At 36.7% G+C, this 24309-nt stretch overlaps 1 protein-coding gene across 2 annotated transcripts in view; it reads left to right on the top strand.

The window, feature by feature from the left end:
• Positions 1–1695: 1695 nt before the first annotated feature.
• Positions 1696–24309, top strand: part of LOC134534857 (inositol 1,4,5-triphosphate receptor associated 2-like) — a 194679-nt gene continuing 172065 nt past the window's right edge. Inside the window, exon 1 of one of the 2 annotated variants that reach the window (XM_063373495.1) lies at positions 1696–1872. In XM_063373495.1, the coding sequence (XP_063229565.1) occupies positions 1862–1872 (11 nt within the window). In that variant the 5' untranslated portion in view covers positions 1696–1861. The remainder of the gene's footprint in view (positions 1873–24309) is intronic. The other variant, XM_063373496.1, reaches the window with a different exon arrangement.

Genomic DNA, 24309 nt, shown 5'->3' with positions numbered 1-24309 from the left:
ATAGATTTGAGAGTTTTTTTTGTTCTTTATAACTTCGATTTGTTCGAAATGGAGGCCCTGTTGTGGATGGTTGGTTAAGTTAGGTTAGCTACGTTTAAAATTTATAAAATAGTGCAGGGCTGCTAGTTATATTAAGTTAGCTACATTTAAAACCAACAATAATTTATTCACCTCGTTATATTACATAAGTGATGTTTTGGGGGGGGGGGGGGGGGGGCCGATTTGATACTGCAGGTATGCCTATCACAGAGTCGTAGATTATTTGATTGAAAATAATTTATTTCTAAAGAAAACAAAAACATTATTTATATAAACTCATGTGCTATGGGTTTGAAAATATGTCCAGTTTACTGCATTTAAAAATTACAACACGAGTGCCATTCCAACATTTAAAATTCGCGTGTTCGTGAGAAATAGCTTGTAATTGAACTACAATTTAAAGTCTAACAATATTACCTTTGTTTCTGTGATTGGCAATGTCGGTTTCATAAAAATTACCAAAAGCTACAATTAATTGTTCGTTACCTACTTAACATTTCATGACAAATATGGAAATATTCGTTGTGAAAAAATTTGATATTTATTTGTTGGGTTTTGTGATAAGTATACTATTACATAGTTTCCATATAACAATTGTTATTTTTTCCACACAAAATATTACAATAATATGTCATGTTTTGATTGGATCAGAACTAGAGTGGTAGCTTTATATAGACTATGTTCATGCACTCTCAATGAGCCCAATTATACATGAATTTCACTCAGTTACAATTGATTGTGAAAATAAACATTATCTTTTTTACCCCTCCCTATCTAGCCAACCTAGCCAACATTCCTACCATCTACCATGCAGGTACACACATGTAGAAAATATAGTTGAAAACATACACCAAAAAACCCCGTACAAATACTATTAAATAAATAATGACATTAAATACAGCTGCTGACAGATAATGCACAGAACACTATATTCTCTCTCTCTCTTTATATATATATATATATATATATATATATATATATATATATATATATAAACTGCTAGAGACAAATTCATTATTCGTTCCAATTTTATCTTTCTTTCGTGAATATTTTCCTGTCAGTACATTCAAATTTTACACCCATGCCCTACCTGGGACTCTAACGTTTCCGCACCCGTCGCTAGAATTCGCTGCCGGCAGCAGCTATGTCGATTATCGAATCATACTGTTTTCAGAGCGAAATGTTAAACTACGGTATACAATGAAACGGCTTCGATAAGAGCGGAAAGGACTTGAAATAATATCAAATCCCGGCTTTGGACCTTATTTTCAACAAGTAATTTCATTAAAATACTGACCATCTTGTTAAAATTCACTAAACATTTAATATCATAATGTTTCCCTTTGGCTTTGTGAACTTTGGCTCGCGCCATCCGCCACAGATTCACGATATTACTCCTACCAATTGCCGTATGCGTAGAGCTAAGATGGTACACGTCAAAAACGAAACATGGGACGAAAACGAACGCGGCCTCGGAACGAACCGGTGTTTCCCCGCGCGAATAGTTGAATCGCGAAGTATGTTACCAACCGACAGCCGCGAAACTTCCCGCCCGGCGGGATCCCCCTGCCAACTTAACTAACTTTCCCCCTCCGACGCGGCGCGGCGGCGCGGGCTGCAAGACAGGAAGAGATGTGTTTTGTTGGGGGGAGGGGAGGGAACTCGGGTGCCGGGGCCAGACAGTCGGCCGCTGCGCTGGTCGCGACGTAGTCGTGTTGTGACGCCGACAGAGAGCGCGCAGGTTCCTGGCGGTTCGTCGCCAAGTTAAATGGCCCGTGTGTCGGGCGGGTAGCGACCTACTCACTGCAAACGGCGAGCGTGCATGCAGCGCGGGTGAGTTCAAAATACTGCGACGGTACAAATGCATCCAGCTGAAAATGAAGAGGAGGAAGGGGGAGTTTTTTTCTTCTTCTTCTTCTTTTTCTTTTTTTTTTTTTCATAATTCGACCTCTTTCAGGGAAGTGTCATACAATAACAAAAACAAACATACAGTAGAACACCATACATCAGATTTTGAGCATTATTTACAAAAACCCATTGACGATTAAAGTTTTCACAAATAGTGCTTCCAATCAATGTTTAAATACACAATAACAAAAGGAAGAACCAACAGCCAACCTTTTATAAAATTTTCAGATATTTTTTTTAATTTTTTTTTTTACTTCTACCCTCCCCCTCCCGTTACGCCCTTGTATACATCCTAGACCCAGCCTAGCAACAAAAACCTACATACATTTAACCGTTCAGCTATGTGAATTCAATTTAAAAGCATTGCATGACACCGCACTGAACCGTACCATTACATGAAAACGTCTTATACCTCAGTTGTTCAGTGTTTTCATTGCTCGGCATCGCATGACCAATAATCTTCCTGGTGACAAGTAACAACAATGTTTGTTCGAAATCCACATTTATTTTATTCCCCTTCGGCTACCGGAAGTCGAAAGTACGGTCAGTTCCCTAACATCCGGCTTTTTGAGAGATGCGGTTGTAATTAAATTGTTTCATTAGCTTGCGATGCTGTTCAGCATAGCTTAGTGTATTCCTTTTGAAAACAACCACTTGCATAAAGCCATAATGGTTGTTAAAAATGTTCATAATTGATTCGCCAACATCCTTGGTATCAGATAAATTTTAACGAGTAAAGGGGGGAGGGCTAATTTCTATAACACATGAAATAAAACGTATGTAACCTGTATGTGTATAAATACATGCACACATGTGTTTGTAATAATTTCATGTGTATTAATTGTCCTAGTACTGGGAGCCGATAAAACAAATTAATTAATTTGTAAAAAAAAAAACATTAAATATTAAAGGATGGGTGATGATATCGATTTCCCATCCCTTTTATCCACATTTTATCATCCACCTAGATCAATTGCGTAACTGTGACATTACTACAAACACAAATAAATTATCATGCCAATACTTAATCTGGCGTAAGCTACATAGGCCTTAAAACAAACATGAAATCGATTTAACTAACTGGCCGTGAACGGAAGTTTTGCGAATTTTCTAGCTCGTCGCCACTTCAAGTTTCTGCAGTGATTAATTTTTTTTAAATGTTTTTTTTTTTTTTTTTTTTTTTTTGAAAAGCCAAGAATGTATGTCTATACGTTTAGTATAAAGGTACTAAGGCTCGGTCTATACTCCATGTTGGTTATTTAATTGTTCTCGTCTGTATTATTATTTGAGGGCTTTCCCTGTAGTTTTATAACGATATATATTTTTACATTCTATGATTGGTTTCAAATTTTTTTAAGAGATGTTAACTAGATCTATGATCTAATAGCGGTAAAAAGTCACGCGAGTGCTAATAATTTTGAACCCTTGCGTGACATTTGACAGCTCGAAAATAACGTTAAGTAGGCCTACCTGGTGAGAAAATTTGTTACCCAACAACTGTAAGAGAGTATCGGAATGAATTTACAGGCAAATCCTTTACATATAAGTAATGATAATGAAATAATAGCAACTCGGCGTGTGAGATCGGCGCTCAGTTATATAGCAAAATAATTTAAAATAATTATTTATGGTAGTTAATGGTTGGCGTTCGCGCTGATTTAATTAAATATTTTTACGGCTAAACTTAGTTCTTCACATATGATAGGGACGACAATCTGTTATAAACCGCCATTACAAATGGTTTCATTTTTTTTTATCGTAATGAGACGCATAGGCATAGCCACGATTTTTGGCAGAGGGGGCGGGGCGTAGGAAGCTTCAAGAATAAATGTTTGATAGGCCTCCTTGGGGGGGGGGGATGGGCTAGTTTGGAACTACCCCCCTGACAAGGGGGGTTCCAGGGATCCTACACGAGGAAAATTTTAAAAATACGGTGTTCTAAAATGCATTTTTGGGCTATCTGGAGACCTTTAAGTACTTTCATTCAACGTGCCACTTATGAAAGGTATATTCGTACAATACCACTGTCTATGATTATGTCGTGACTCGTGTTGAAAGAGAATGTTACTCTCTAATGTCGAATGTTCAGTGGCCACAGATTAGTTCGTTCTTTTAAATGTTTAATGCAATAGGGAATTTTGATATAATACAATTTTTTTGAACATACGCCATTGCAGTTATGCACTGTTTGTCATGGGAAAAAATTTCAAGAATATAAATGATAAATAAAAATGATAACATAAATCCACAGAGAACAAGCCTAAATCAGCTGATCTCGAACAGATGGACCCAACGGTTAAACTAAAACAGGTGTTATGGACAACACAATGACGAGAGCACAGACTAACATAGCGGGTTTCCTGTGGCAAACAAACCGCTTGTGCCTGATGATGGGAACAGATGTCAGTTTTTTTCCGAAAAGTCGCAACTGTTTCGCCATAGGAAAACCCACAGCGTTCGTCGGTACAGTGGTCTAGTGTTGATCATAATGCCTGTTTTAGTTTCATCGTCTTCGCGTATTTGCTGCGTTGTCCAGGTTTGTGGTCCGTCTGTCTTAAGGGGCCCGCCTCGTCAGGGGTGTGTGTGTGTGTTAGTGAGGCGGGATGATAAGCGCGACGCTCGCTGATGCTTCCAGCGCGCTATAGCCTCTAAGCGCAAGTCTCTGAACTGGCGCGCATTCGTCTCGTCGTCACAGGATAACTGTGAAATTTGAGCGGTGACCGTAACATTATATGGCGGAGAAATGAAGATAAAGGTGTTATGCAAGCCCCTTAAGTACTTTCAAGAATCTGTACTGATTGTTTTATGCCTAAAAATTACTCTGAAAACACGCGTTTTAGGCATTTTAACGCTTCTAAAAATACAGTTTAAAAACTTAATCCAAAATTAAAAGTACTTTTCGGTCCTCAGCGAACTCTTAAATGCTATTCGTAAATAGGCCCCACTCGGATATCTTGAGTAGTTTTGAAATCGCGTTGTTTTTCCTGAAGCTCTGCACACCGTATGTGTGCCCAGGTAGGCGGACCCCTTAATTGTTATTGTTGAAACTGTTCTCGTCGTTGCTAGCCCGCTGTGTTCGTCTGTGCTATTAATATTTTTCATTACTAATTTCCTTCCACGTAATTCTTATGCTGTCCGATATTTTAAGTTTGAAATGTTTTCGTCTGTGCCGTCGTCGCTGTGTGTTATCCATGATACGTGTTTTGGTATCAGCTGGTTTAGGCTTGTTCTCCGCTGTGTTTCAATTTTTATTTCTTATTTTGCATTCTTGAATTTCTTTTTTTTTTTTTTTACACGACAAACGATGTGAAACCGCAATGGCGCATGTAAAATCAAATATAGTATGAAATCATATATTAGTTACTTTAAGCTTGCTAATGAGTTGCTTTAAAAGGCACGGATGGCTCCACCCTGGCTGCGTACGACCTTGCTGGGACGGCAAGTTCTTCCCGAAAGTTCTCATCGAGCTTATGTACATATTTGAAATATTTACTGCCGAAGACATGGCCCGGACTGTTCGTACCGGATACCGTTCTAATTTTGAGACCGCAGGTTTGTTTGCGTGTCTTGGCCCCCCTCCGTGTCTAGAGAAGTGCGCGAGGGTAAACATCGCCGCTGTAATGACGCGACGGGAAGTTGTTTACCGCGCGGTGTGTTGTCGTATCCCAGCAGCGGCGTCGAGCACGCCAAAGGTCGTGTTTTGACGCAGCCCACGAGGACGTTCTCGCTAAACCAAGGATGAACGAGCCGTGTAAGGCAGGGACAACATTTCATGGGCCTAGAGACCTGCAAAATTCGCGTTTTCGATGGCCTTCAGGATAGACTGCACACACCCCTGTACACTCGGGCAAATGACGCAAGTTCATTGGCTGCCGACTTGCAAGTCGTCTCAGCTGGTTTGTCTGTGATTCGATCCTTCTTCTTTGGTTGAGGGTTTATAACTGGTTGATATTCGTCCAGATGAACAGTAAGCCAATAGCAAAATTATCTAAGAGGTATATGTGTTTGAATTATAGCCTATCACCGAATGAATACGCGAAGACGACCGAACGAAATCTGCGTCGATACACCACTTAACGCTGAAGTGTAAGTTAATACCCCATTCAAGGGGGGCGCATTTCACGTCAGATCATTATTTTATATTCGCGTTGCAAACTGCTTGATTTGTAAAAAAAAAAAAAAAAAATTATATTTTCTTCACAAGACGACAAATGTAATACTTTTTACTGCCAAAAGTACAGCTTATGCATTTTTTTTGGACGTAAAAATGAGAATAAAATTGATTACAAAATTGGGAGATTTAGACTTTGAAGGACACGTTACTGTGGCTACTTGTTCTTTCGAGTTATTTTAGTTTATTATGCCGCTAAAAACCACAATTTTATAAAAGTTTGAAAGTCTGGATAAACTTAAATATTTTTATTTCTGGAAGTAATTGAAACAATATCGTAAAGTAGCCAGAAGCTTTACCTTTAAAACTTATAAAGTTTAAGTTTTATAATACGTTTAACTGTTTACGCCCCCTAAATCGTAAAAAAATATAACTTTGGCTGTTATTTATGTAAAAAGTAAACTATAAATGTGTTTATATATTAATTTTATGTAAGATAAGCTACCAAACAGGTCTACAAGTTAAACGGAGTTTAACCTACATTAAAATAATGAAATGGGACGCACACCCTGAAGATCGAAATGTCAGCCAATTGGTGAAATAATACTTAATTTGAACCAAATTTAAGTCAAACTACTGAAGAGTTCTTTATAGCCTAAAATATTATTGATATTATTATTTTTGTATGTGGAACGTAAAAAAAAAATAGTCAAATCAATTGAAATCAAGAATTATTTTCCTTAAAATATAATGCTTCTATTTTCACCTAGGTTTTACATAACAGTTTCTTATAAATACTTGAAACAAAAAAAATAATTAGTTTTCCATTTTTTTTTCAAAGAATAAAATATGTCTTGTATTATTATCAAAATGACACTATTTTGTTTAGAAAAGTACAAGGTAACATTAAAACACAATACACGTTGAATAATTCACGATATAAATTAAATAAAAAATGTCGATAAAATATAAATAATAACAAAGAAATCTTCAATTTTTTTTACTAATTTAAAAATTAAAAAAAAAAAACTGTATACTTAGCTCAAACTATGTATGGGGTTAACGTCTTGTTGACTTAGATGCTTTTATGCCTTTGTGGCAAACGTTTACGGAGAGGTGATTTTTTTTGGGGGGAGGGGGGGAGAGGAGGGCTTCTTACAAACTAAACCTAACCTAGACTCACAGTTAAAACTCCACGCACATACATGGATTACACCATGGAGGTAAGAAGTAGGAAGGTAGACTAATACCTCCTTGGCTCACACGGGATTCGTACTTCGATACGCTGGTCAGCCACATTCGACACACGGATCATACTGAACGGATGACGGGTGAGAGGTGAAATAATAACTGCGGGGAGGGGGAAAGGGGGCACAAATTCGCGTTATCATTAAATTGGAGACGGTCTAAATCGGACAGCTACCTACCGGTGTACAAATTTAATACCACATGGAGAAAAAAAAAATCTGTTCTCTTACAAACGTTTCATTTGGAAACCAGTTGCCACGAGATAGTTTGAAGAAATATATTGTAACGTTTTACAACGCAAGATTACTGTTATTTCTGAAAATACTAAATACGTTTTTCGAGATAATACTGAGTATTTCTTACGAAAATCAGAGCATAATTGTATATTTAATTGATGATTCAAGCATATAATTTTATTTTTTATTTTTTAAAACATGGAAACTATAATGGAATATACGATGTATGTACTTTTATTTGTTTTATTATGCGCAGTTGATACTGGAAAGCGATTCAGGGAACGGTTTTCAAATAACTTGAACTATTGGAGGCAATGGGACCACACACAAAACTAATAATGACCGGGTGAGAATCCGAACCCAGTAATATTGCGAACACTATTTTGTAGTGATAACAATAGTTTTCATGTAAATGTAAAAAAAATTACAAATACCTGTAATTTAATAGAAATATTTCTGTTCCATTTACAAAAAAAAAAATAGTGCAATTCCGGTGGATCATTAGTCTTTTGAGGCGCCGTGAAACACCAGAATGCATACAAGAAAACTGAAGAAAAAAAAAATTCATATGACCCAAGCATTCGCAATCCGGACGGAAGTTATACAATGCGGTAGCAGCCAAATGAATGAAAGACGTTGATTGTTTATTTACAAGTGTGTGGAGCCTAGCCTATTAGAATACCACGAAATAACGTGAACTTTGCAGGTGTGTATTTACTTTGAATCAACTTTACTGCACTTAATGTAAATTTATAACATTAAAATTTTTTTTTTTTGTTATTCAGGACACCAAATATGACACAAACGTGATACATCATTTGTTTTCACGTATAAGTGTGTGTATAGGCTACGCTTATAGGCTACACACACAAATGCGTGCGTTTTTTGACGTGACGTCTAATAAATCGATGGACGCCGGCTGCACGCGCGAAAAAGGATGACTCATTGTCCCATTACGCACATTGTCCCGTTACGCTTTGTCCCGTTACGCTCATTGTACGCTTGCGCCGCATCTCTCTCTCTTCCACTCGATTGGAACAACCATCGATTTGACTTTTTCGAGGCACATTAAACTTGAAACACTCCCATTCGTTTCCTACTTTTCTTATCATCGTCCTATCCTTAACAGAATAACACAGATTGGAAGACGTTAAATAGCAAACATGTACAAAAGTTAGTTAAAATAATCTGTTCGTTAAAGTAATAAACATATTTGAATTAATGAGTGCAAATAAAAGTATAGTTATCAATTAAATTGTAAATTTCATTTCACTCCTTCTTTGTATCCATACAAAATAGTGATAGTTCAATAAAAATGATTCAGTTTTATTCATAAAAATATGCAATCATTTCATCAATGTTTTGTTATGACGTCATGTTAAACTATCGTCCGTAAACCGACTTTACAGACAACCAATTTTTTTTAACATATGTCTGTGGGTGCGCAGTTTAATCGGGGCTCTCCCTCCCTCCTTGCTATACAATAAATGGAACTCGTTTGGATTCTTGACCTTTGCGTGTTACCACAACAGTACACGGCTCCGCCGGAGACTGTCGTGGGCGGATGCCATTTCGGCCGCGTGGCTCTTAATGTCTCCTCATATCTACCCAAATGGAGCTCCGAGGACTACTACAAGCCCCGTAATTCATTGTGCAGCCTATTTGGAAATCTTTCCACTGTGACCTACTTTCGGTTCCGTGGCTATGCAGAGGCGAGTCTGGATTCGACAGACAAACTTTGTCTGCAGGTTCATAAGCGATAAAAAGAGGTTCGAAAACATCCATACGACCGATGGCCTATCGCCCTATCCCAAGGCTGATTGATGTATGTTTTTGAAAGATTTTTAAAAATTTTCCTTTTATTTTAGTGTAATGTTTTGATATGTAAATTAAATTATGAAACCACATGTAATTTTGGCAAGAGCAATTAGTGCTGGAATGCCAATGTAACCAAACAAAATTGTAAATTGCAAACATGTAGAATAAAACCTTTGGATTTGAATTTACAATGTACGTCTTTGAACATTTTTTTATTGTTTTTAAGATCGAACACTGAGCGTCTGGGTTATATTTAATTGAAAGAATCGAGTATACTTTTTTTTTTAATTTGTTGAGGTCATTGGAATATTTTTGGGTGAGATTTGTGGCTTTTAACGTAACGTTACCGATTATATAAGATCTTTGAAGGTCTGCAAGCGAATTTATTTTGTAGCAGAAATAATTTTGAATATATTGTTCTTTCAAGTATTAGCTCGCTTGCTCCACGCTAAATATAAAAAAAATTGGTTGTCTGTAAAGTCGGTTTACGGACGATAGTTTAACGTGACGTCATAACAAAACATTGATGAAATGATTGCTAATACTTTTGTGGATAAAATTGAATCATTTTTATTGAACTATCACTATTTTGTATGGATACAAAGAAGGAGTGAAATGAAATCTACAATTTAATTGATAAATTTACTTTTATTTGCACTCATTAATTCAATTATGTTTATTACTTTAACGAAGAGATTATTTTAACTATAACTTTTATACATGTTTGCTATTTAACTTCAAGATCGTCGAGAATGTTTTACGCTTTTTCGCAATTAAATTACACATTTAACGATGAAGTTTGTTCGTGCGCAGGGGCCGAGATTAAAATTCGTCGAGAATATTTTACGTTTTTATGTCTTCCAGTGCTCAAAATGATATGCAATAATGGCCCCGGGCACGAACATTTATTTATAATTCATTAATAATAACGCCCCTCGCGGTAAAGAAAGGAAAATATGTATTAACGAGTGCCTGGTTGTCGCGGAAGCTGATAGATAGCGCGATTCGTTCGGTTCACGTCCGTCACTGTAGATGACAGCACCGTAGGGGAATAATATTATTTCGTATTTATAATACGATTTTATAACAAATACGCATCCCAAATACACCAAACTTATTTATAATGTGTTACAATTTTTTTTAAAACATTGTGCAAAAGATCCCGGGTGTAATTTGAATTATTATGTGTAACTGTAAAACACCATTGTTCGTACAAAAACGTATTTGAAAATTCAATATTACTTTTAAATAACCGTACCGATTGTGCTGAAAATCGGTGGACGATCGTTAAATTACATAATATTAATAATTCAAACGACGAAAACATGATTGAAAGGCAAATCGATGGTTGTTCTAATAGAGTGGAAGAGAGATGCCACGCATGCGTACAATGAGCATAACAGGACACATCCGTAGTGGGACAATGTGCGATACGGGACACTTTTTCGTGCGTGCAGCCGGAGTTCATCGATTTATTAGATGTTGTCACGTCAAAATGTGAAGAAATGTTCGAAGCTGGTTTTTTTTCTTCCCATAATCCACTTAAGTTTAAGAATTTATGTTAGATGGATCGATTAGGATTTGTACACTGAGAAAAAATATTGAGTTTAAGAAATCAAAATGTTGTTACCACAACATTAGCTGAATGTGCTATACACAGACTGCATATAAAATACCCTTTAAAATTTTGGCTCCAAAGGATATAGGTAAGGAAATAATTCTGTAATATGTACTCTGGGTCCCTGTTATGTGGAATGCCATATAGGCGATCGTGTTGCACGGTACACAATACACAATGCCTCTGATTAGCTGTGTATATTGTAGATATAGCATTCCCCATAAAATATGTCCAGTTTCTCGCCTTGTACACGACAGAAACATTTCCTGACTCATGTAAATGAAGTTTATGCCTACATTACGTGTCTTACGCACGTAACCACATTTGCGACGTGTGTTTTAGATATGTCCGATATTGTTCGTACAACAGAAAGATGTATTACGAAATATGGTTTTTGAATGTTTTGCATACGGTACTGAAGTTTGGTTGTTGTTTACTTGTAAACTATTGCAGAAATGTCATTACTCTGCTAAGTTAGCTCAGAGTATGTACGTACATTACCGAGGATACCATATACGTTTAATAAAACCAACCTTAAATTTTTTTTTGTCTTATGGCTTGCAGAAAACACACGTACTGTGCGTATGGATAACACGTTAGTCAGAAGGATCATTATTATTGGTTTATTCTACATATATTCAACATCATTGTAATCACCTGGTCTATAATTCACTCCGAATAGTTCAGTTGATTTTGAAGCCTTGAAAGCTTAGCCTTGCCCTAATATACAAACTCAATTCCAATAGGAGAAAGGTGTTTTTTTTTTATTGCGTGAGCTTAGGATTACGAAAGTTATATTTTTATATTACCAAACAAATCATGTTTATTCGCTAATTTATATATTTAAATATATTAAGTATGAAGCTTCTATTTTGTACCTGCTGCACTGTATGTGGTAACTACTTAATAAAAATTACATAATAGATGTACAGGTTCTATTACAAACCTTTAAGACCATCAGTCGATTTAGGATGATACGTTTTGGTTACAAACTTCTTAATAAAATTACTTAGTATTTCTTAATAATTCTAAAAAAATATCTAATAATACACTATTAAATAACTGATTAATCATTCCTAGTTTTAAGTATGATTTGTTAAAAAAAATTTAATTTTAAGTTTTAGAAATTCCTTATGCTACAGTAGTGAAAGTTACGTTTACCTAAGGTTTTGTGAAATACTGGAGTTTGTATACATTTTTGTATATTTGAAGGGAAAAAAATGACTCGCAAATATACGGTGATTTGTTTAAAAATTGTTATTAGTAAAGAAAGTTATGTAAAAAAATAGCAGTTCAGAAAAAAAAAACATTGTTATCGCCTTTATTTTGCTTTATATAAAATTTTCTAAGTAGGTACCAAAAGCCATTATATAGTAATTTTTAAAATATTAATTTTGGTTAAGAAGGAATTTATACGTGGACTTTAGAAATTACTATTATTGTGTTAAATATTCTTACGGTATAAACTATTTGTGGGAACTGTAAAATATGTTTCATAGCAAATATATTCTTGCTGAACACGTCCTTAGAATAAAACAAAATATGACATGTTGGAAATAAAAGCAAAAACAGACCAATCTCTACTTTTTGGATATTTCAAATAACTTGCCACAGTTTTGATTTTAACCGATAAGGCAAGGAATCTAGCTCATTATACTTTTAAAAGTTAAATACTTATGGTATAGTTAAATAATTGTGTCATTCGTAATCGCTGTTGTAATTTAATACGTCATGTACCTGTGGCAGATGTTTTTGGGGGCGAGGTATATTTCCAATTTGGCAGTTTTAAAGAATACGATATAAACTAAGGAGACGAAGGAACTACATTAGAGCATAAGAGTTGTACATTTTTTTAACTGAAAAACTTTAGATGTGATAAATTTTCCCCGGGTTACTCTTCTTTTCTTGATTTAATGCAGTTTTTAGGACATATGCTATTGCAGTTGGCGTATGTCCAAGAAACTGCAATAAATCCAAATTTCCCATTGCATGAATCATTTAAAGAACGTACTCTTCTTTTCGTTGAATTTATTTTCGATTCCCAATTTTTTTTGAAAATATTACTTTACTACTCTACAAGTACTTATACTTGAAAGAAAATGTTTTGAAGAGTTGTGAATTGTTAGACTCTGATACAAAACTGCACCGCACTAAATTTGGGTATATGTATTATATATATATATGTATTCACCTTTTCGACCCCGGGTCCACATATGTTTATATTAGTGATGGGTCGAAACCCAATGTTATCGACTCCGAATCTCGATTTCGAGTCCCAGAGAGTACCTCTAACTTCTAATCCGAATCTACATATCAAGGATAAAAAAAAAATAAGATAATGTACAATTAACGGAAAACATTAAATATGGCATTAAAACATTCTACCCTTTAAATGGTTGTTTCACAAACCAAGTTTTCAGAATCAATACATATTGTAATTTTATATAAAATCGAGAGAAAAAAAAACGATTTAGTACACTTCAGAGGTTATCAGTGCTGTTTAATTAATTAATTAATTAATTTTCAATTTACCTTACTACTTCTCATATTTTTCTTCGAAATATTTTTTTCCACGAATATCAATTCCTTCGAATTCTAAGTTGGTATTTGAGGTCATGATGATTTGATTGGCCCATCCGTAGTATACCTATATGGCTGTATGTATATACATACATACATATATAAACAGGAAGCGGACACGCTGACTGCGTTCTTCGACTAGCTGCTTGCCTTGCACGACGCGAAACGCCCCGCGGCGCTGATTGGCCTCCAAGGGTTATCTCGGATCTCACTAATGTATCACGGCCGGGCCGGGTGAACCGCTAATTCCGCTGTCACTCGGCGCGCGAGGACGGAGTTAGATAATAATAACAAGCCTCGGTTCACTTTCGAGCGCTACAACCACTGGTCGTTCCGGTGAACTTCTTCTTTCTTTTTTAAAAATTTGATTGGTTCTGGTTCCGGCGTAAATGCATCCACGCTTTTTATTTTTCTTCGGATAATTCCACGTCACTAAACATTTTCCTGAAATAAAAATAAGGGGTGATAGTATCCTAAATTAATTTGCTTGTAATATTTCGTGTTTTCTCACATGGATACATAATAATTATAAACATGTTTAATCTCTCTATATATAATAGTTTGTTGGTTGTATGGCTTTGATAAACTCCGACACCGTTTGACCGATCGCCATGAAAGTTGGCACATGTGTTTTTTTTTTCATGGAGAAGGATTTTGTGCTATCCTTTTTTTTTTGTAACTGGCCACTAGATGTCGCTGCGGCGCATCAACTTCCAAACCGTTCAACCGAGATCGCCGTGGTTAAACAGAAAATCATAGGTCACATACATACAAACAACAATTGTGTGTCTTTTCTCTATGCCCACCACACTATTATAAATAGTGCTATTCATTTAGCTTTAACTCGTGAACAGTATAACACCCTGTGTTCAGCCCGGGCAACGCCGAATACTGCAGCTAGTTATTTATATTAAGTTGTTTCTACTAAACAAGTCCCTGTTTAATGGTTTTTATGAACTTAAAGGTAAAATTTAATGTCAGTCTCAGCATGTAATGAAAGAATGTGGTTTACAGTTTTGGACTAAAACGGCCTTCGTATTAAAACTATTTTTATTTTTTTAATAGTTTAATAAATAAAAATGTCACACTACCACATGATTTTATGCCTTCAGTACATGCTACGACTGACATAAAAGTTAGCTCTTAACTTCATGAAAAAAAAAACTTTAAATAAGAACTTGTTTTGGTAAAAAATACATGTTATAAAAAAATGAATATGTAGTATTAACTTCATTTGCAACAACACTACATATTGGAAGTAAAATAACTTAGGATACTACCCCCTTTAGGCGTGGGAGCTTTAAGGGTGACACTAGCTCGCGCATCACACGTGTCTACGCCTCTACGCGCCAGAAACAGAACTGCCGTGCAGCCTTCTTGTCGGGAACACATCTCTATGGGACCTTAAGTTGTGTGGCCTTATACTTTTACGAAGGAATTTTATAGACGAAAGGCTCCTTGCACTTACCCTATACCTTTTACAATGGCTACTAGATTGAGAATATTTCATACATAAAAACAACGTGAGGCCATCAGTTTTAGCCTTTTTCATTGTCAATATATATATATATATATATATATATATATATATATATATATATATTTTAAAGACGAAATCACACAACAAAATTTGTATTGGCAAAAGCTATGATTTGCAAATGCTTTTTCTCAATCAGACACGTTCAAGAAATCTTGAGCGGTTTGTGCATGGCGTGTTAAGGGTATATGTCCCGTTTCGGTTCAATATTTTTTATTACGACTAACACGGTTAAACTTGTAGAATATTTGTTCTCTCTCTCTCTCTCTCTCTCTCTCTCTCTATATATATATATATATATATATATATATATATATATATCGTATACTCTTTGCATTATTAACTAGCCAAGTTGAATTTTGAAAATTTTTGTGCGGTATGGTTAAGGAGAACCAATTGCAATAAATAACTGAAAATTTTTGTGTTTAAAGACAATGCTGGTGGCTACTGCGTGGTATGTTTTTAAATTTATTTCAGAAAATTTAGTTTTATTAGTCTTTTAAAATCATAAAAAAGTTTAAGTATTTTAAAAGGCTACGTATTTTTTTTCCTGACAGAAATGAGACCATATCACATTGCAGTCAGTAAAACTGACATTCCAGTTAAAAAGTTTCAGTTTTAGATTACATTTCATTCTCCTTATCCATACTGCACAAAACCGTAAAAAAAAAAAAAAAAAAAAAAACCCTTTGGCAACCAGCTAATTATGCAAAAAGTATGCTATATATGTGTATTTTAATTTTGTGCAAATTCAGCCGCTCAAAAAGCCGGCAAGTTTATCCGTGTGGAACGTAAATACAAATAACGACCCGGAACGGCACATACGCCCTTAACACCCGGGGCTCTGAACGCCGTTTGCGACCTAGCCGGACGGCCGCCACAGTGAAACATTTGATTTGTTCCAGGGCAGCGATTGGCTGAATGGTTTGAGAACCAAACGGTCCGGAAACCTAAACTAGCTCAGTTATCACCGACCTCCGTAGCGCGATTGTATGTAAGGCGGCTTTCGGCGTGTGAGGGTTCTGGGTTCGAGTCGCGAGTGAGGCATGGGTTGTGAATTTTGTATCGTTTGAAAAAATTGTCACAAATTTGTCGAAGTCAGTGTAACTAATGTACCTATATATATATAATCACTAACGAGCCAAAAAAAAAAGAGTGTTAGAGTGTCGTGTTAGTAGTGCGAAGGGTCGTGGGTTTGATCTCAACGGGCCAAAATTTTACAGGTTTATCGATTTTCACTACGTTTTAAAACTGACATGTTTTTTTTTTTTTTTTTCGGACGACGCTCATAACAAGAGCCACTCCTGGTCGGACTCGACTTTCCACGCGTGATCCAGCCTTCCGAGCGATGTTCATTGGCGGATAACTAGGTCGCGTCCTTTTGGCGGGGTGTTGCACGGGAGCGGGCGGACCACTCCTCCTCCTCCTCCTCCTCGCTCGCAACTGACCCAGGGTCGCCAACATCACGGCCGGTGCAGATGCACGTGTTTCTGCAAGTCCACCTTGCTGCCCAGTTGAATTCACGTGATCAGTGGCGGGCCTGAACTTCGCGGGGCCCTGGGCTATTTACTTGCAAATGAATACTTTCCAGGTCCCTCCCTGGAAAATTAAAAAAAAAACTCTTCAAAACAAAATTTTTAAGTCAACCATGAACTTAAATTTCGACAATTTGCTAATTTATCTTAATAAATCCTGATGATATACCTACAATCGTGATAAATTTCACCTATGCTTAGAATCCAATTCCGGCGGAGTTTCGTTATTACACCTACGTGGCAATAAACATTTCATAAGTTTTTATGATATGAAATCATGAATTGAAATTTGTACTGACGTGCTCTTTAGTTTACGTGCTAATATTGTTTTTAATTTTCTTCCTTTTGCCGTTAAAGTCCATTTTTACAGCAGGACACCAGACAAACAAGCGAAATGAAAATGTAAAAACACAGGCTTGGGGTCCGGAGCCCCGCCTCTGCGCTAGATGATAGTGGCTCTACTCGCAAGCAGCAGAGGAAGCCATTCCTACCAGTTCGTGTTCGTCTGTGGTTTAGCTGACTTGACGGAAACGACGAGTGCTACCCGTAACAGCGGAGATGGCCAATTTTTTATTTTATTTTTTAAATTGCCTCAAGGGCCAGACACATTGGAATCGGTACTGAATATCCTACAACAAAATATTAATGTCGTTTTACTCTGAAGAAAGAAACCGCTTAGAAAAAAGTGCGTACATGAGCGAACGCAGAAATTTAATTTTTGGAGGGGGGGGGGGGGTGCAGGGAGGAGAATAGAAACACTTTTACCACCGTTTGCTTTCAAATTCTTTCATAATATTTTTTTGTTGAGAATGATAGGTTTTTATAGAGTCGTTTTATTTGACGGCGGGGGGGGGGGGGGGTAAGGGGTATATATCTTTCATCCCTACCCCACGCACGCCCCAAGATTATGTGGCATGAAATGGAGAAAAGGAAAAAAAAAATATTGTATGTGCTCTTGACCCGCACTTGACGAGCTTGAGCCAATCATGAAACAGGAGAGCTGGAGGTTAGCCAATCACCTGTGTGTAACCCGCCGAAGGATGTGAACGTGTTGTCGACCAGCGAACACTCCAGGAGGCTTGGGTGGAGTGAAACTAAACTGAGAAGTGTTTGTGCCTCTACTGATGATGTTTAGTAAAGTATAAATTAGAACCTCCGATGTTGAGGGTAGTCCCTTCCATTAAATAAAAAATTGATTTGTTTCCACAATGCGAATGATTTCGGCGTCTGACCAATATGGCGCAACATTTAGTCGAAGGAAAAGAAAAGTGTGTGCGTGGAGTCCACGCGCGAAAGTAGTGAAACTTCTTGCTTATTATATTATTAGGTATAGGAAACATGATTCACTTTGGCTAAGGTCTGAGGTCAAAAAAAAAAATATAATATATATATATATATATATATGAAAGTAGGCGAGCGCTAAATTATGCTGTTGCACAAATGTGAAAGTATGTAAGTGTGCAAGTAAAATACAGTGTGCAAGTGTGCAAGGTTGCAAGTGTGCAAAACTGGGTAAATATGCAAGTGTGCAAAACTGGGTAAATATGCAAGTGTGCAAGTATGCTGCGTCATTTATACCTTTCCCCTGCCGTATCCTTCTCTCCCGGTACCTAACTATTCCCCCCATGCGATCGGAATTTTCGTATCGCTCGAAAATGTAGTTCCCGCAGCAAAGAAGTTTCACTAAAAAAAAAAAAGTTTTAAAAACTTACCACCCTCTCCTTAAGGCTTGGTCTAACAAACCATGTTGATTCGTCATTACTTTTATTTAAGGGCTATTTATAAAAATTTAATTCGATACCTTCCTTGAATTTTTTGCTATACCACACAGGTTTTCGACAGATATTCACGTACTGTAATATCATTGGTGGCAAATATGTTGATTACAAAGACTTATGCGCCTTTTTACATTCATGGTATAACAACTAAGTGAATATCTGTTGAAAATATTTGTGGCGGAATGAAAAATGCAAGGGAGAATTATCCAGTTAAAATTTTATATATAGTCCTTGAATAAAAGTAATGAGGTAAAAAAAAAAAAAAAAAAAACTCACGAGAGGTTTTTAACATTTAACCCCAGTAACGGGCAAATAACAAATTCATACGTTTTTATGTCGCAAATAAACTTATAATACGAAACTCGGACACTAAAATTATCGCAGAATTCTTAAAAATAATGCCGAACGCGATAAATATACAAAATGGTGTTTTTAACTACATTTATTGATGCGAATCACACGTAGTTTCTACACCCACCGCTAGAATTCGTTGCTGGGGAAGCTGCGTCAACTGTCGAATCATTCGATTTGCAGAAATAAATTTTAAACTATATAATGAAACGGCTCCAATAAAAGCGAAAAAGACTTGAGAAAAAAGAATACTAAACTCCTGGTTTTTATTGAAATACTGCCCATCGTGTTAAAATTCATCAAACAGTTAACACTAACAATTTTCCCTTTGGAATTGCGAACTTTGGTTCGCGCCATCCGCCACAGATGGCAGGACCGTGGTTACCCATTTCCGTTCCATGCGACTTCCGTTCCTTTCACGAAATTACTCCTACCAAATGCCGTGTACCAAGAACTAAAGTGTTACACGCAAAAAAAAAATGGCGTGTGGGACCTAGCGCAGGAATGTAAACACATACATAGAGACCGGAAAAATTCGCGGGTTCAATGACCTCCTATAGACTCCAATATCCTCTACACACTCGAGCAAATGCCAACTACTGACTTGTGAGTCGTCTCGACTGGGTGGCCTGTGATTCGACACTTCTATGAGTGAGGGTCTCTAATTGGCCCTCAGTCCTCCAGATTAACAGTGAACCAATGACAGAAGCAGCACTAAGGTATAATTATTTTAATTTTAGCATGACACGAAATGAACCCGCGAATTTTTCAGGTCTCTACTATACAAGTTGGAAAACAACTTGATATATCGGCCGTGTCCACAACGCGCTGCGCTCGTGATGTAAAGTCAGAGAGCGACGACAGCACAACAGCTCCTTTGCCGGGGTTGGAAACTGAAACGAGGTCACTCTGAAAGCCACCCACGTCCAATGCGTTTTCATGATGTCGATCTGGCGGTCGTCCAGATCAAAGTTAAGTGTTCATTGAAAGCCTGCGTTTACTTACCCGCTGGGGCATATTTCGAGACTAGCCGAGAGTTAAAACAATGTCGCATCGTCTGAGTTTCTTTTGTGATACGTGTTTTCCGTTGCTACACGAAACGCAGCCATCCAGCGCGGAAGCAAAAACACGTCTTGAATGGCCTGGTCCAAATTAGGCATTGCTTCTCTTGTAGACGGCCTTCAATCACAAGGAAGAAGCAACTGGCGGTAGCATACCTTATTGGAGTCCAATGGACGGTAAGATTTTTTTCTCTCGCTAAAAACAAATACATGCACCTACTTATCCACTGGCCAGCGACACAAACGAAGACACGTCTATTTTGGAGGTCCCTTTGCCATCAGTAGCAAAATGTTTCGTGACTAGTTGGGTATTAAAAACGTAAATCACGTGGTTTTTTTTTTATTTCGTGATTGGTTGAGTTTATTTCAGGTACACATTAGTTGTCGGTGCTCAGATGACAACAATTCTGCGCAGAAGTAAATGCGTTCTCAATGGCATGGCCGTTTTGTTTAAAATATTTCGTGTATTTTGCACATGTTTTGAATAAATTCATAATCCAACTACATCCAATTTTTACAATAAAAAAGCTATTCTGCTAAGAAATTCTTTATTTAATGTTTTTATGAACTTAAATATTTTTTTTGTTAATCATATGATCTACTGACAGCATTAAATCATCAAGTATTGTACTTAACCTTCGTATGTTGTCTTCGTTTAAAAGTATTTTTTTAAGATATATTATTTATCAATCAATAAATAATTAGGTTTTCCCATGACCATAAAATCTTGAGCTGTTCAGCGTTTTGGGAGAAACTCGAAATATCAGAGTTCTAATCGGTGCAGCATTTGGAAATAACTGCTGGGCGAATACGGGTCATTTTATTACAGCAGGCCACAACCCATTGCTTCCTCGATAACTTTGATTTGGTTTCTTGGATAGGAAAAAAAAAACCGCGAATTCAAATACTTTTTTTTTTCAGGATACACTCCATAGTAGGGGACAGGACCAATTCGCAGATCCGTTTCGTGATAGGATAGAATTCAAATTTGTGTGTACTTCTAAACTGTTCCCGCTATTGGCAAAAGGTATGTAGGGCATACTCTTGGCCAACGAAAATTCGTCACCCAAAGAATTACTGAATCACAGGTTCCCAAAATGAAACGTCTCAGCAATCGGAAGCCAATGAACACGTGAAATTTACCCGAGTGTACAGAGGACTGTGGAGTCTATCCTAGAGGTTGTTTAAAACGCGAAATTTTCCAATCCCCACTCCACAGTAGACTCCACGCACTCGGGGTTCATGGCTGCTGACTTGCGTAACTCTCAACCGGATAGCCTGGGATTCGATGATTATTTATTGAGGATTTCACACTGGCCCAAAGCTAGAGACCTGGAAAACTCGTGTTATTATCTTGAGATAGGCTGGAATTATGCAATTATAAACTTGTACTGCGTCCTCATTGGACCATAGGTATAGTTTTTACACACCCTGAAGGACAAGAGACCAATAGTAAAAAAAAAAAAATTAAAACGACCCAATCTCATGCAATCTGACCAGAAGATAAAATGTGGCCGTAACCAATAGACAACAGACATCGTCTTATTTGTGTTCAGTTATGTTATAAAACTGAAGTTCATCCGTTTGTTTGTTTGTTTGTTTGAGGTTGACGCAAAAACCACTGAACCGATTTTGATGAAAATCTTCTGTGTTCAAAAGCTTATGATCTGTCTTAAAAACTGGTATATAGTTTTGTCTTACTACGATCACGGGAAGCCGGAGATGTATAACAATAAAACCACATTTGTTCACAACCAAGCGCAACATATATAAGATGAGCTCCCATGTTCATTCATATTAAAAAGGGGCGGTTAGTTTTTGAAAGGCCATTGTACTAGATGTCTCCCAGGCGGAGGTGTAATACACCACAAAATCTTAGCAAGCTTCGATGTAATGTCATCATTGCATTGTTTATGCCTTCTTCGATTCCATGGCTACGGGTTTTTGGAACGACAGTGGCGCACGCATGTGGCAGTGTGTTCTGCTCGCAGGCTGCCTTTTGGAAGCGCAGGGTACTCCGGCTAGTTCAATCACGAACTGCATGGTGGTATATAGGTGGTATATAGGGAAGCGGCTACTCAGAATCCGGCGCGAGCAGCACAAAATACCTCTAGCCTGGGCGGAGTTTAGCCTTGGAGGAGTGGCCTACTAGGAGCGCGTCCTGGCGAAATGATGTCGGTGGAGGGGATAGACTCGGTTTACCCTCCCTCACTCCGTGGTCATTCCCTCCTCATGACGGCGCGGTACGGGTCGGGATGTCTCGACAGCATTGCTACCTGCCTGCCTGCCTTCCCCGTAGGAGCGGAGCGCCGCGCGAGCTAACAGTGGCTACACACGTTTCATTCAACTCAAATGTCAAATAACGCGAAAAGTATGTTTATCGTAATGGTAGCATATTTTTTACGCGTGTTTAGTAGTTCATAAGTAAAAAAAAAGATAAAATGCATTACTTTGTTTTTGCTAAAAACACAAACTTTTACATGAAATGGGAAAAGTGACATTACATCGTAATTTTCGAAGTCACGTGGATATTAAACGTTACATATCCTCCAAGAAACATTAACTTACCTTATTCTGCAAACAAATCTTGCCGAAGTTAAATATATTTCCCGAATCGATGTTATGTATTTTTTATAACTCGCATCTGTCAATGATAGTTGTAAAAGCGTTTCGAAATACATACATCTTATGTATTATTTAAAAAAAAAAGTGTTCGTGACTTTATAAGATGGAAAAATCTCCTTTATAATTGTTTCACTTGTGTCATGGCAATGAGTTATCATGCAGGTAGCATATATTTTATTTGGACGTGGTAGAAAAAGGCACTATACAAGAAATCGTTACATAATTTCACATTAAAAAACATGTATTTATTTCACATGTAATTCATACATTTTGTTTCACACCAATAGACAATGTTCATTATGTTATAAAAGACAAAGAAATTTAAAAAGAGCACTATAAATTAAACCAACGTGCGCACGATTTACTTCCAAGAAAGACAAATTAAAAAAAAACTGTACGGTATAATAGACATTTCAAACACAAATATTTTTACATCACAAATTTTTTTTCAAAACTGTTTGCAGAAAAGTCCAACAATCTTAAAAGTATGTAGATGGCCTTTAGAGAGGTACTTAAGAGAAACAAATGCTTAAATAGAAATAATTTTACAAATCCGATACAGTAAACGACAACAGATTATTTAAACAAGTTTAGTAGAAATACACACAAATTGGTTTTACCTGTGACGCACAAAAAATGTACATAAGCTTTATATTTTTAACTAGACAGGCATTTATACTATTTGATTTAATGCACACACACTTTTAAAACAACAAAACACAGAATTTAATTTTGCTTACCACTGAAGCAAAATATTTTTATGGTCGCTATTATACATTATTTAACGAAATTTATTTCGTTTCTCCTTTTTGTTAGGACTTACAAGACAAGAAGTTTATGCATACCGAACACTCTTTTTAGGAAATTCTCTTGTTTCTCATTTACAAATTTTACAAATTTCTCAATTGGCTGCCAAATGAATTATTTCCTTCAAACTAAGTAACAGTTACGACCACCTCAGTATTTATTCAGCTAAACAAGCAATGTCTTCTATAATTTTGAAGCACCATTGCTCACTTGAGCATTTAACCATTCTGGAAAGATTAACTCAGCTTTAAAACTTACATTATAGGTAAGACATTTTATTTTTTTACATGTCCAAAATAATTACGGTAATGATTCTATAGGTAGGCACTGAACGTGACCACACAGCCTATACTTTCTTATGCACATGTAGGTGCTGGCATACTAAAAATGAAGGTTCATGGAAACAATGAGCAAGAATAATTTCCAGTATGAAAGGTGACAGTTTATGAAGCTAAGTGAGCAGGCGACTTAGATTGATAAATCAAACAGGTCACTATAAAAATTAGTTTGAATGATTATCCAAGACCAACATTTTCTTGAAAGTTCTGCAAAAGCTTGAAAAATGTTCACGTTTAATGTAATCAGGGTGTAATATTCGGTTTTGTTTCGGACTATCTTCGTTTTCCCATGCATTTTATCTTATGGCTTCTGATAGCCTCTGTTATGTGCGGTGGATCCCGAATTTCCATATTTCTTGTGTGTCTAGGATCAACTAATTCCGGAAGAACGCATAGTGTGTAAAATAAAACGAGTTTTGGCTCCATTTTTTTCTTTCCAGAATGTGTCGTCTCTGAAAATTTCCAATAGGTACTTTTAATTTCTTTTGGCTCGAAGTACAGATGCCTAACTAGCAAATATCCCTTCTGGTTATGTGAAGCTGATTCTGGACTTGATAGAAATATTCATGATCTTTTTTAAATGAAATGACAGTAGGACTTTCTTCAGAATATTTCAAATACTTTATTTTGCCTTCTCGCATGGCTTCATTTATGTCCATTCCATATGCCGAAGCAGGACACTTAATTTCTACGAGACGGCCTTCGCCAACAAGGACATC

This window comes from Bacillus rossius, chromosome 8, assembly GCF_032445375.1.
Source record: "Bacillus rossius redtenbacheri isolate Brsri chromosome 8, Brsri_v3, whole genome shotgun sequence".
Lineage (NCBI taxonomy): Eukaryota > Metazoa > Arthropoda > Insecta > Phasmatodea > Bacillidae > Bacillus > Bacillus rossius.
This window is presented reverse-complemented; position numbering and strand designations above follow the sequence as displayed.